At 36.7% G+C, this 14,390-nt stretch overlaps 1 protein-coding gene across 8 annotated transcripts in view; it reads right to left on the reverse strand.

Annotated features, from left to right (window-relative positions):
• The window catches only part of PCLO (piccolo presynaptic cytomatrix protein), a 318,646-nt gene that overhangs the window by 74,173 nt on the left and 230,083 nt on the right, over positions 1-14,390 (reverse strand). For 4 of the 8 annotated variants that reach the window (XM_021539592.3, XM_021539591.3, XM_021539596.3 and 1 more), the window contains exons 11-15: positions 10,780-10,888; positions 10,085-10,152; positions 7,314-7,525; positions 2,361-2,411; positions 1,377-1,507 (exon numbers count right to left, since the gene is read on the reverse strand). In XM_021539592.3, coding sequence (XP_021395267.2) covers positions 1,377-1,507; positions 2,361-2,411; positions 7,314-7,525; positions 10,085-10,152; positions 10,780-10,888 — 571 coding nt within the window. Of the gene's footprint in view, positions 1-1,376; positions 1,508-2,360; positions 2,412-7,313; positions 7,526-10,084; positions 10,153-10,779; positions 10,889-14,390 lie in introns of those variants that run through there. The other 4 variants (XM_021539594.3, XM_077783666.1, XM_021539598.3 and 1 more) reach the window with 3 other exon arrangements.

Raw genomic sequence — 14,390 nt, forward strand, 5'->3', positions numbered from 1 at the left:
TTTATTCCCTAAAGGCCAAGTTGCATGCAAAACTATAACAGTGGTATGTTTTAAAACAATAAACCTAAACAAAACTAAAATCCAATTCTTCACAACTTGGCAACACATTTAAACTGATAGATTATTGGATGAACACGCCTTTAGTTCAGTCTTATTTCTATATCAGTGAATATACCTGCAAAATTCCCACTAAAATTGATTTGATAAACATTTTACAAGACTCTTAGGTACATTTAAAAACCTCTCAAGCTTTAGCTCCTCCTTCCCTTACATTCAGTAATAGTTTTGGGCCCAGTGCTACTGAACAATATTGAATGCTCTTAGCTGGAATAAGCAAGCCACAAAAGAAAATGTGTGGCTTTATTTGTACCACTCATGCATTTAGTGGTGCTTGCCCATATGCCAAATGGTGAGCTGTGACCTGAGCATCCACTTTCCTGTTAGTCTGAGTAGAACAGAAATATAGATTTTTATTTGCATTGCTCTATCCTAAGAGTCTTTTAGTATGAGCATTATTACACAGGCAGGGGAGTTTTCAGGAATCTGTCTTTGCAATATAGAGTCTGATCTATCAGCTTAATTTTAGATATATCTATTGTGTCACTGAAGTCAACAGCACTACTACAACTATGTATTCTTATGCATTCTCCATATACATATGACATTCTGTAACATTAGGTCAAAAAATAGTTTTAATATTGCTGATACAGAAACCTATCTTTTAAATGAAGTAATAATGAGCTCTTTGTAATTACACAGTCAAAAAAATCAATGATCTGTGAAAAAATTGTTTAGTGACTTGTATAGACATTAAATATAATATTAGCAGTATTTCTAAAGCCATATCTTCACTCTTAAAAAAAAAATTCATAAAATACAGATGGAAAGATTTATTTTATGACAAGTATTTATTTGCTTTTTTGCTATAGTGCGACCTTAAATCTATCTCAGGTACTCTAATTTTGCTTTTTTGCAAATCAATCCTAAATTCAGATGGTCTTGAGCTGAAGCAACCATTCCATGCTAGATTTAACATGCAGCTTTCTGTATTACAGAAAGTATTGCATCTATTTATCACATTTTCATTGAGGCTGTTGTTATTTTAAATATTTTTACAGGTATTGTAATTTTGAAAAGGAAACACAGAAAACCCCACAAACATATATCTACAGGAATGATCATAAATTTCCTAAGGTCATTGGCAAAATATGTATATTCTCCTGGGAATAGGATCTGACTCTGTATTAAAAATTCACCATTTTCGCTGGTGTTGAACCTGGATTTTCTATAGCAATAACTCTTAGTTCTGTTTATTAATGCCACATAGCAAACCTAAAGTAAAAGAAAGTTCAGGTTAAAATTTGTCCTACACTTACCCTCTCCCTGGAAGAAGATAAACTTTAACAAAGGGGTCCGAATAGCCATTGTTGTCTCTGGGAGCAAGGTTTCTTGCCTGAAGGATGTGGATGATAAGGTTGCCAAGGTGTTTGTCATAGTTGATTTGAAGCTAGTGAATGCATTAAAACACAGTAGGGTTATTTTTTACTTTCAGTTTCAGAGTGATTCAATATTTCCTAAACCCTTTGAATAAAATGAGTTTTAGACCTCTATGTTTCATCCAAATAAACACATTTCAGAAGTTCCTGTCTCTTTCTCCTGACTAGAATGAGATGCTAGATCATCACACCGGACCTTGAAAAAAAATGGAAACACCCATATTCCAATCAGGAAAAAGCAAAGGAAATTTGAACCCTTGATATTATTCTGATCAATAGTCAGTTTATTGAGTGTTAATGACACACATCCTATCCACCTGGAGGCCAAGTCTGACAAGAATGATATAATACTATGGAAAGACTCTTAGTGCTAATATAGAAGAGAGAGGTTAATCACTTGGGAAAAAGTCCCCAGAAATCCATAGGAAGTTAGGCTTCACTTGTTCTGCTGTTCTCTTTTTGAGTGTTTTAAAAGGCTAAAGTCAATTTACATAAGGGACAACCATAAACTTGGTATGACATGGAAATAAATACACTGTACTATAAGAAACCCACAGCAATTCTTGCTTTAATGTAAACAGACTGGAATTTCTAAGGAATACCACAATAAGTGGCCAGAGATTAAGGATTAGAATGAATTTATCTATCCTTTTAGTGCCTTTGGGAACAGCAGCATTTTCCATTCTTCTGATTGCATTTCATAATCCAACATTAAAGACGGGTGCAAAAATCAAGCATTGACTTACATTGGTGAAATTTAAGGGATTTGAGTTGAATGACAGAGGTTGTTTTCTGCAAACTTATTTCACAGAAAAACACAGCCAGTATCAACAACAGTCTACACAGCAAAAACTACACATTTACCTGTATTTCTCCAGTGATTGGATGGGAAGCAGACTTTGTAGTTTCCGTGGGCTGCCAGATTAAAAATACATAGATTTTCAAAGTTAACTTTTTTAACACGTGTGGTTTATACTGCTGCACTGCTACATTAAAAAAAAAACCCAAAAACCTGTGTCCAGTTATTATAGTCAAAACTATGTTATATATTTCAACAGCACTTAAAGTCCAGCCCAGCCATTTTGATCAGCCTTTATGCAGCTACAGAATCAAGCAACTTCAACACCAAATCTTGACAATCTGACCAGACAAGGAGGTATGGAGATAAAAAAAACACATAGCATTAACCCTGTCTAAGAAACATGAGTGCTGCCAAGAGAAAGGATCATGACAAAGAAACATAGCTGTATATTTCTGTCAATATGAGAAAGTCAGAGAGAGGCAAAAGTTACTCTAATATAAACTGAGTTTAGGAGGAAGTGGGTAGAAAGACTGGAGATGGTACTAATACTAAGTGGTGTGTATAAAGTGGATTACACAATTGCAAGCCACCTCAAATAATGTCTTTTACTTTATTCTGTGTTTTCTGATAGTCAATTCAGCTACAATACTTCAAATTCCTCTCCACACTTTCTGTGACACGAAATTTAAATTTTCTGTCCTCACTTTCCTCTCTCCTTTATCATTAAACATGTCTAGGTTTTTGACAAAAAGCAATAGAATCCTTTATGTTTCTTTCTGCTTTTTTTCCCCTCCTGTTTGTTTGTGGAAAATAATACCACCACTTGATTAGAATCGTGAACTCACAAAAATATGCTGTTCTGTTAAATGTTGGTGTCCTTGAGCCACTCTAGACCAAACTCTAATCTACAAGCCATCAGTCAAGCAAGAAAGCTCTGTTTCAGTAGTAGGATTTTAATATTTTTATGTTCTCTCCATATCTTCTTTCTTGGTTGATGCAGCAGGAAACAAATGGTGCAAACAAGGACACACCTACTGTTCTCTGGAGACAGGTCCAGAAGCCATCATTTCCTGTTCCTCCAGATGTGAGCAGCTGCTTGATATTATTCCATGTAATTTGTATTTCTATCACTTTCCTAGAAGGGTGAAAACCACCTGCCTCTTTTGTGCTGCCAGAAAACCCAAGAAAACCTTTCAAGGCTCTTTTAAGATGTTGGACATCAACTGCTTTCAATTAGGCCAATGAAGTGCCCACATTTCCTGCACCACAGCATGAAGGTGATGCACTGCCCTTTTCAGGTTTGTGTTGAAGAAACATCCACTCAATCAGTCAGATCTACAGATGAGAACTAACCAGAAAATTCACAGCTAAAAACTATCACAATGAAAACACCGGAGAAAACCAGCCCAAATCTGCATGTTATATGGATATATTCACTGTCTTGTGTTACCATATTCTTTTTTGGTTTACTGTTTACCTTGCCTTCCAGATGTGTTTCTTTATGAGCACAAGCTTTACCAGAAAATAAAAACCAAAATCAAAAACCAAATGCAAATCAAACATGATTTGTCTGTAAATGAATTTGCATCCAAAACTAATTCTCATGAAAAATTTTATAATCAGCTTCTCTTGGTACCTTACAAAGCTTTTAAAGAAGTTAAATTAATCCAACAGCTAAAATAACTCATCAGTAGTCTATAAAACATTCTGAATCTGAAATGAAATTTTAGATTGATAGCAAAATACTCCCGTAACTTGTTAGGTACCTCACAAGACTATTCAAAGAGTGAATTTCAGTGATTTTGCCAAAGACAGGGAGCTACCTGAGCATCATGAAGACTTTCAAAATAGGGCATAAATGGCTTATATTTCTCATACTTTACCTTTACAAATGGATTTTATTATACTGAATAGTTCTGATCTCAGGCTGTACCAGCAGTTCTCATCTCAGGCTGTACCAGCACTGACACCACCAAAAAAAACATGGAGTTAGCTGTGTTGTGGCTACAAAATCACTGCCAGTTAGTCTGAATGCTCTTATTTTTCATGAGTTGGAATAGCAAGAATAATGAGTCTGCTCAGTCCTAATGTCATGTAATATGGAATGTAGGAGTATGGATAATGTAGGAGGAGTTTATAGAGAAGGGAATGGGTATGATGAATTTGTATGGACCTCCAAAGGTGGTTAGGGTGGTTTGTAAAGTGGACTCTGTAAAATAAAAGTTCACTTTTATGATTCTATATCATTGTTGAATCACTGTATCATTTACAAGACCATGATTCAATACATAAAATATTCTGTTTTCTCTGATGCCAGCAGATCTAAAACTGATTATGAAGAATTACCCATATATTTTAAAGAAACATGAATAATTTAGGCTGAAAGAGACCATTCAAGGCCATCTGGTCTAACTGCCAGCTCAGAGCTGGGCCAGCTTTGAAGCTGGTTCCATATTGAGAGGCAGAGATGCAAATAAATATCCTTCTTTATCACAACCTCAGTGAGGATTAATTTGTAAAGAGGGAAAGTATTTCACAGTTGACTTTTTTAGGAGCTAAGGTATCTTCAGATTTAGAAAAAACACCAAATCCATTCTTCATATTAAATGTTTCTATAGGTCACTTATATCCTGGATGTAATCCTCACCATAGAATTATCATGTATTTACACTACAAAAGAAACAGGTCTGCACAAGATATTGTCAGCTCAAGGCTTCCAAGGGTTAAATCTCTCCTGCAGTGGCTAATCAATTTCAGCCTAATTACTTTTGATACTCCCAAATGCACTCACTAACCCTGTGGAAGAGATGGTGCTTTGTAATGCCATCACACCTGCTCAGTGACGACCATGAGGCGAAACTGGTTAAAGCCAGGCTTTGATGCACTATGCACTATAGTGTATAGTGTATATATTCTGTAGTAACAATAAATATGAGAAAATTGGCACTGCAGAATATGGCAGAGACCACAACAACATTTCTAGAGTGTATATTCTATACAAAAATCCTTTAAAAAGTACTTGTTAAAAATAAAAACAGTTGCGAAAACAAGATCTAGGCAGTTTGGATATTTAGTCTGTCATGATACTTTGGCAGGGCTGCAGCCTGCCTAGAAATGCTGTCAGCCCAAGGCAAAGAGCAGTTCCAGAAAGGATGAGCTTTCTCTTCTAACAGAGCTCAACACCATTATAAACTTGGCCTGAAGTCAATGAACAGAAACTATACAAGTCAACAAGAGCTATGCTTGTTATGAAAGAAATGCCTCTCAACATGATTTTCACAAATAAGCAAAGAATGTTTTAGATATTTACCTGACTAGTTCTGACTTTTGCATCTCCTACACAAAGGCATTAGTTCCAATAATTTTTGTTTCGTCTTTATAAGCCTAGAGCAGAATTTTCATAAAAGAATCCTAAATCCTCTGTGAAGCCGGAAATTAAATTTATGCATCTAACTTTAGGTGACCTGCTACAGTGCCAAAGCTGAGAACCCTGTCTCCTCAAGTGGACAGAATGGGGCACCTCTCCAGGATATACTGCACAGCAGGGACTTATTGATCTCCATACTGTGAATTTAGGAGTGTAATTCATCTCACCAAATGTGAGATCTACATTTCAGTGTAGATGGTGGCATGTGCACTGAGCCCTGTTCTCTGCATGCAGTGCTTGCACTGTGATGGCAGGTTTCACCCAGCCACAGGAACTGTACTTCAGAAACTTATTATTCTCAGTGACAAAAGCCATGGACATGGCAAACAAGTTCATATGTAAATGTATACATATCCAAAATATGCTGTGGTGAATCTAACTATTGACCTAAGGATGAAGCAATTCTGCTACATCCGTGAAGTTAGATCCAGTAAATATTGGCATATGGATTTAACTTCTGCATCACACACCTGAATTAGTTTGTAGAATTGTGGCAAAACAGAATTACTAGTAAAACCAAACTGATCAATAAATATCTTCCCAGTTTGTACTAAATTGCTAGATGAAAATGATTTTTGTGTTTCCTCTCACATGGAAGTTCTGTTGGCATGTTGAAGAACTGTCTGAAATGATCAGATACCATTAGCTGGTTCTGGTTCATGAGTACCTAACTCATCTGTCCAAATCACAGACACAGTTTCAACAGCACAAAACTAAAAACATACCTATAAGGCAGTATGAACCTGACAGTCCCAAAAATGAATAAAGGTGCAGAGTAATAAATGTTTACAAAGCACTTTGTTTGCAATGTGAAGCACTGTAAATGTGTCAGAAGCTGGATATTCAGGATAGCAATCAGCAGTCTTGCACATTGCTTAAGCAAATGCAGTCTTCAAAGAACTGAGTTTCACTTCAGGTCTTGACTTTTTTGACATAAAATGTAAAAATATGTCAGATGACTTTATGATCTAGTTTTCAATTTTAACTGTGTAAAAATGCTAATAAAGTCCCACTCTTCCCTTTTTAGGTGTGCAGATGCACAAGAACTTCAGCTGAGGAATGGACAGGATGTGGCAAAGAAAATGATAAATTATGCTTGACAAGTTTCACAGGAATTAGCTAGTGACAAAACACATTTTAATGGCAAATGTTTTCAATTTCAAATTGTTTTCAATCCTTCCCTGGCTTTCAGAGGCTTATTATTGCTATGATTATTCATAGCTTGTAACACTTTGAGCAGTAGTTTAGTACAGACAGGAAAAATTATGGTCTCAGCACTATCAGCTTCTTTAGTAGAAATAGTACCTCACCACCATGTAGGATGCACTTGAAAAGCAAGAGCAACAAAGGCTGTAAAGACAGTTATTTTATTTAACAATAATATTAAGGGGTTTTTTTTTGGAGGGACAAATCTCTTGGATAAATCATGTAATCTTTCTTTATGTCCAGATTCAATATCTTTAAAGTTGTTATCCAGGATATGAGTTTCCAGGATGTGATGGGATTTCTTGCTACACTAAAGGAGGTAAGCAGGCAGTTTTTTCCTGTCATCAAAAGGTTCATGCTCCATAACTTGGAAATTTCTTACCTTGCTGCTGTGCCGCTTTTTGCTCACTGAGGGAGAACCAGGCTGACCAGGGCTAGGAACAGCACTGGAGGTGGCAGAAGTGGTTCCAGAGTGGGCATGAGATCCCTTTTCCACGCCTGATGTAGCAACCAGAGGCGACTGCTGTAGAGAAACCTTTTGGAGCTCTGCAGCCAGCTGCTTGGGATCAACCCCTGGGGACTTTGCTTTATCTACTGGATTAAAGCAAGAGAGCTTTGTATTGATAATTGCCAGCACATCCAGATCCATCTTGCCACAGTACAGGGACAGCAAAACAATCCTTACAAGTTTTCATGTCATCTGCCTGTATACTTTGAAGATGCAAAAGGCATCCTGTGAAAAACAGACATCGCTCCCACAGCACTGGCATCCCAATTCCAATCTTTCTGTGCTAGTGCTACTTGCTAGTGCTATTTACCAAAAAAGCTTTCTGAGGAGGTACTTCTAGTTGAAGAAAAACAGGCATTGCTGATCATTTTGAATCAAACTGGAGAAAATTGCAGTTTTAAAGACTGTCCAGTGCTATTGCTCATTGTTTGAAACTGGTCAAGTTTCACTAAATATCTGAACTTTCATGTAATAGGTTTAGATCTCATTTTAACTTTTTTAAAATCAGTTGGACATTGAACATTTTAAATCAATTGAACATTGCTGCTGAGATAATTTACACAAAAATAAAGAGAAAAAAAAAAAGCCTAAAAACCTTACTACCTCAAATTAATTAAAGAAGAAAATATGTAAACAAATGAAGGCTAAAAGCCCTGATTCATCTTTCCTTATTACTCACACCTTTGTGAGGCTTCTGTAGTAGGAGTCTGATTGCCCTCCCTGCTGACCAGGAATGAGTGGGAGGAATTTACCCTTTGGAGATAGCAATTTCTGTGTAACACAGACATGAAGTCAAGTAAGTCTCATATATGCTAGACTGAATAGAGTTAAAAGTATGCTAGGCACAGCTTGGTTCCCAGGTTCTCAGAAGCAGGAGAGGTTTAAAATGAGATTTCAGCCTTATCCTGCCTGCTTAGCTAATTCATTTTTCTTTCAGGGAAAATGGGGATTGCTCCCTTCTAAAGCATCAACAGTCTGCCAAACCTCAGAGGTAATAGCAATAACTCTACAGAGTTGTTCCAACTTAGAAATCACTATAAGATTGCCAGACTACGAGGAAACATGACTGCAAGAATGGAACAATTTTCTTCTATTTCTGTTCCTTCTCATGTTGAATTTTTTTCATTAATAAAAAAGCTGTTTTATTCTAGTTTTTGTCCTTTCCAAAACTGATTTCAGTGTCTTTCAATGACTTTCAGTGCTTTTGGTGGTTTTGATCTGTTCACAAATTAAAAAAAAATATGGGTAGCTGTGCTTCAAAGCTCTGTCATATTTAGTCTTTGCTTTCAATTATTATCAATAACATCAATTTTCAGCTAAAGGTAGCTTGATGGTAAGTATATTAATAGCTAGGAAATTTTACATGTCTAGAAAATGGAGGATTCAATCCAGGCAATTTAAGTACTGGTGATAAAAGAGCAGCCACAAAACCACAGAAGCCAGAGTAGACCCACTGAATGGTGAGTGAAGCAAACTTAATCTGCACTGAGCTTGCTGACAGGGTGCATTACTAGTAAGATTGTGGATGTTGATTCAAAGTTAGCTCAGATATGACTGATACAATGATTGAAGGCTGCAGTTGTGGTATTGATTGAACAGAAGGAAATCCCCGCAAAAGCACTGCCATCATAGAACTCACATAATAAAACGGAATACTTGCTATTGCATCCCTATATCCAGTAAATACTGTTTCTTTGTCACTTACAGAAGGCCACAACCCTTGTATTAGGCTAACAGGTACTTTCATCAAGGTCTTTCCCAACACTGACAGTTCTATGGTTCTGTGATCCATAGAATTAGGACCTGTGTGTTTTCTGGACTTGCTGCAGTTTTCTGGGAGCTTTGTTTTGGCCTCTTTGGCTGCAACTGTCTAATAACCAGATGTCTACAACCTAAATTTGTCTGAGTTACACTTCACCTTGTATAGTGGTGTGGTATAGTGCCCATCCTTCATTATTTTTATATAGAAAGGCACAGCTGTAATTGTACTGGGCAGACTGAAGTATTCATGACTCCAGATTAATAATGCAGTTTATAGGAGCAGAGGCCTGGGGTGGCAGCAGAGTGCTGCAAGGTTTGGACACAGGATGGCAGATCCCCTTGCTGAGGACACCAGTGAGGTGTCACTGGCCAGGTACTGACACATGTGCAAACCCAGGGGCTGGGCAAAGTAAACTTTAGGGGCAACAGAAGGAAAAGGACAACAACATATCACATGTAAACTTGACAGCATCCAGCACCCACAGGCACTTTTCCTCTGGGCAGCTTTCCAGCCACTCTGTCCCCAGCCTGTAGGACTGCCTGGTGTTGTTGTGACCCAGCTGCAAGACCTGACATTTTGTCTTGATGATGCTCATGCAATTGGCCCAGGCTTATCAATCCAGCCTGCCCAGATTCCTCTGCAGAGCCTTCCTACCCTCCAGCAGATCAACACCTGCCCAAATTGGTGCTGTCTGCAAACTTGTTGAGGGTGCACTCAACCCCCTCATCTTGCCTTTTTATATAAGGCATGGTCCCTTTTCTACCCATGGAAATATTTGGGATGTAACACCAGAGCTTACAATACTAACATACTAGCTTATGTCACATCAAATTTTCAGCTGCTATCCAGCCCTACAATATCAAAGCAACTTCTTGTCTCTCACCTGCCCTTACTGGCTCATGCAGCTCCAGGTGCTGGGGATTCTCAGAGTCCGAGAGCATGTTCAGGTCCCTAAAGAAAGCAATTGGAAGCCTGAGACAAAAGAAACTCTTTCCTCATACCCTCATTATTGTATTAAGTAGGTAAATGAATAGTGGTTCATGACAGAAAGCAGCTCCCAAGCATGGTCCCTTCTTAGCTGATATATATTTGCAATGCTGTTAAAGAGCTGAGAAGAAAAGCTTCTTTTAAGGTGAAATCTTTAATGGATTTAATGCAAGTGTACGCATTTCTCATGATGCTTAAATGACTTTCATCTAAAGGATACAGATTTCACTAGAAGTTCAGTTATTACTAAGTTACCTTCTTTTTCTAATACCAGTAAATTCAGTGAACAGTATGTTTGTCATGAGAGGAGATTGAGGCCTGACAATGTAGTTATCATTGTTCATAAAAGCATAATTACTAGCATCTGATTCAGTTTATCTCTCCTTCTGACTTTAAGAGAAAACAGAACAAAAAGGTCTCCAACAGTCACAGTGAGCTCTTGCTTATTATTACATTGATGTTTTGCACTAACAAAGGTTCCACCTTAACAACTGTAAATTAAAATTAAAAAAAAAACTTAAAAAAAAAAAAAAACCAAAAGCCATGAAAAGCCAAAAAGAAATGGAAACAGAAAGATGGGGAAAAACTCACAGTCTTACACATATTTCTGCTTCCCCACTCTGCTGAATAATAATGTTCTGGACCTCTTCGTAAGTTTTCCCAGTCAAGGGGATGCCATTCCATTCCAGCACCTGCATTCCTAAGAAGGCAAAACAGCAAGAGGTCAAGAGCTCAGATTTTGACAAATGCATCAGATAGATCCTCCTTGCCTTGCTTTGACAAGGCAATTTGATGTGACATTCAGTGAATGTTGTCCAAATGGCACAAGACATTAGCAAAGCCCTTTCACTTCACACAGATTAGATTATTGAATGTTATTGTCCCTTCAGCTATAACTTACCTGCTGAAACAAGACAGGAGATTAATTCTTTCTCTTTCAAAGTACACATGCACTTTCCACTGTCTGGGTTGCATGATACTGAAAAACCTTTCAATATCAAAAACATGCACACCTACCAGCATGGCAAGAAACCAAAACATTCTATATATCAGACATTTCCTGGCCAGCCATGGTCTTGGAAGATAACTGTTTCCTACAGTGACAAATTGCTGCTAAGAAACTGAGCCTCAAAAAGGAATAATTTGTGAATGTGATTAGATAATTCAAATATGTTTTTTTTACTTTATCACTTAAAAAATACAAAAAAGTGAAGGCTGTTGGACTAACCAATTTTAATGAAAAACATTGGCCTCCACATTTCAAACATTAGCCTGGTTCCACTTTAACAACTTTAAATTGTCTTCCAAGTGTCCCAGGACTGAATCAGGAGACTCAATATGGTTCAGTGTATCTGTACAAAGAAGTTTTTGCAGAGTATTTGCAGAGTATTTTTGCTCAGAATTTGCAAAGTCAATCCCTCTATAAATCATGTGAGGTATATTCTGATAAGATGAGAAGTCTTTTGGTTAAGGTGAAATGCTTACACAAAGCAAACCCTAAATTAATATCTGGGACTTACAACTGAGGTCCTGAGAAGTGGGTTCAAATTTTGAATTAGTCATAAGAACTCCAAACAGATTAACCTCTCACCAATGTACATGTGTTAAAATCGAAGCCTCTGCATCTAGTTGGAAAAAATTGCTTAATGGGATAAGATACTGAATTATTAATAGTCCACTAAAAGCAATGCATTACAAAACATCTGAAAACCACATCACCCACACAGCAAAGAAAACCACAAACACTTATCTTGCTACCACTTACACAGATAAAAACAAGTCTTCATCTGGGTCATATTTTAATCTCAAAATCCAATGCTGTTGCATATAACAAATGGGAAAAATAATGAAGTGAAATGTGGAGATAAACTCATAGAAAAGCATGCTGCTAAATAAAATACAATGAAAAATTTTCATGGAATAAATCAGACTAAATTATTTGACAATGAAAGAATATGAGAAAGAAATATACACATTTGTATTCCAAAATTTTCCATAGTAGTCCATAAATTAGGAGTTGAAATATCAGAATTGGGTATAACTGTTGTCAGCCAGAATTTATCATTTTGTTTGTAGAAGTTTACAGAAAAACAAACTGCGCAGAACAACTAAAAAGCAATGCTCAGAAGGCAGTAAAGCCAGCTGCCTAATGTCAAAATAGATTTGACTTTTCCTAAAATTTAGACCCTTTCATTTACCAGTCATGATTCAAAAACATGATCTTTTGCTTGTTAAAGCAGATCTGATTTTAAACTCAGTTCCTCTGGAAAAAAGCAACAGTAATTATGAGCAAACTCATTTCCCCCTGATTTTCAGTCATACAAATATAATAATGTATGACATTATGAACCTTGTGATTAAGACACGCAAAACCCCCACTTCCATGTAGTGGTAAGGAACAAGAACAAAAGTTGAAAGATTTAGATATTTGAGAGAGCAGCTAACATCCTTCTATTACCAAAAAAAAAGAGCTTTATCGACAAAATACTATGAGCTACGTGAGCTTCTCTGCTGGGCTTATCTCAGCCTGCTGGTATGGCTTCAGAAGAAAATTTACCAAGGGAGCACTAAGGCTATCATCAGCAGCTCACTTTAATTTAAAAGACTGGCAGGAAGAGCTTAGATGAGTACCACTACAGTGCCAGGATTTGGAAACCAAGTCTTGTGGGTCTCAGATTCAGACAAAGAGAGAAACAGAGAGTTTCTACCCAGGCAGAAGCCTGGGAAAAAATTAGAGAAGAATATAAATAATTCTTTCTCTCACTTGTTACTCACATTGTTTATAGTTAAGTTCTATCACTGTTCATCAAGCTCTCTGAACCAATGGTTGAGTTGTTTTCACTTCAGGACCAATAGAATTGGTCCTCACAAAACTGAATAAAAAACCAGTATATTTTGAATAAATCAGAGTTTTACTCTCAACAACCTTCTGAGTCAGTCTTCTTATTCCCATCCTGCCTCAACAGCAACAAAGTCTGATTTCCATTGCTGAGAGTTTCAACAGTGTGTGCAACAGCACTGTAGTCACAAAGGACACACACAAATGAACAAAGCAAGAAATGGAGAGGAAATGGAATTTCAACAGCCTCAGCTAACACAGAGATCCATTTAGGCTGTCAGTACAGGGGCATTTTCGTTTTATTATGTGCCCAGTGAATGCTTAAAATCAAGCAACTTAAACATAACTGAACTGATCAGACTGATAACCTTTGGGTCTAAGAAAAAAAACTGTAAGCAAGCAGCTGATTTCTCTTTTCTCAGCATGTAATTGCTATAGACATTTTGTTCAAATAAAAGGTGTTGTTGCAAAGAAAACTTTTAGAAGGAATGCAAGTCTAATTAACAAAAAGAGAAAAAAAGTATTGAGAAGTCACAAGAGATTTGTGATAATTTTTTTTTCCTAAAACCAATCACATTCTGTCATTGGTCTTTGGTAGTCAGGACATGATAGTCACATTTCCAAAAGTTTGCATGCTTTAAATCACTAGTTTAGTAGGACAAAAAATAAAAAAGAAATAGGAAGATGAGAAAACCTGCATTGCTCCATGGAAACTCTGCTGACTGAGGAAGAACTAGTAATTGGCCTGATAAACAAATACATAATTTCTTTTAGCATTTTTCATTCTTTCATTATTATTTTATTGGGTGAATAACAACTTATTTTTAGCAGTATCAGCTCCCACACTCTCAATATTCATTCTATCACCCAGGTGATAAATCTGTAGTGTTTAACTGAATGTGGTTGTAGATGTAACATTCCTATTGATAAAACAGCACAAAACAAATTATAAAATATGCAGATAGAATAGGTCATTGTATTAGTTTCTGTCAGCTGGAAAGAACAATATTTTTCTCAGTTTTCACCCATCTTACATGATTTCTAATATTTTATCTCCTCTTCAGACTCATCTTTCAGACATAAGCTAGCTGCATTATTAAAGTTGAAATTGAAAAGAATCTGAAAATCATCCAAGGATTTGATTACTCTAAACACAAGACTTGACACAGTTGATTCAAATAAAGGAATATTAAACTGAACCACTGAACATCTCTTGAATTTTGTTCCCCTTTGTAACATAATGTACACTATTATACAGCCAATCTCAGTCACTTTTAATGCACTATTATACTGCAGCCTTCCTTATTCAGTACACCCAAGGCACCCAAAAAGAGGAAAAACTCTTGTTTGCTGTGTAACTAAG

Source organism: Lonchura striata, chromosome 5 (genome assembly GCF_046129695.1).
Source record: "Lonchura striata isolate bLonStr1 chromosome 5, bLonStr1.mat, whole genome shotgun sequence".
NCBI lineage: Eukaryota > Metazoa > Chordata > Aves > Passeriformes > Estrildidae > Lonchura > Lonchura striata.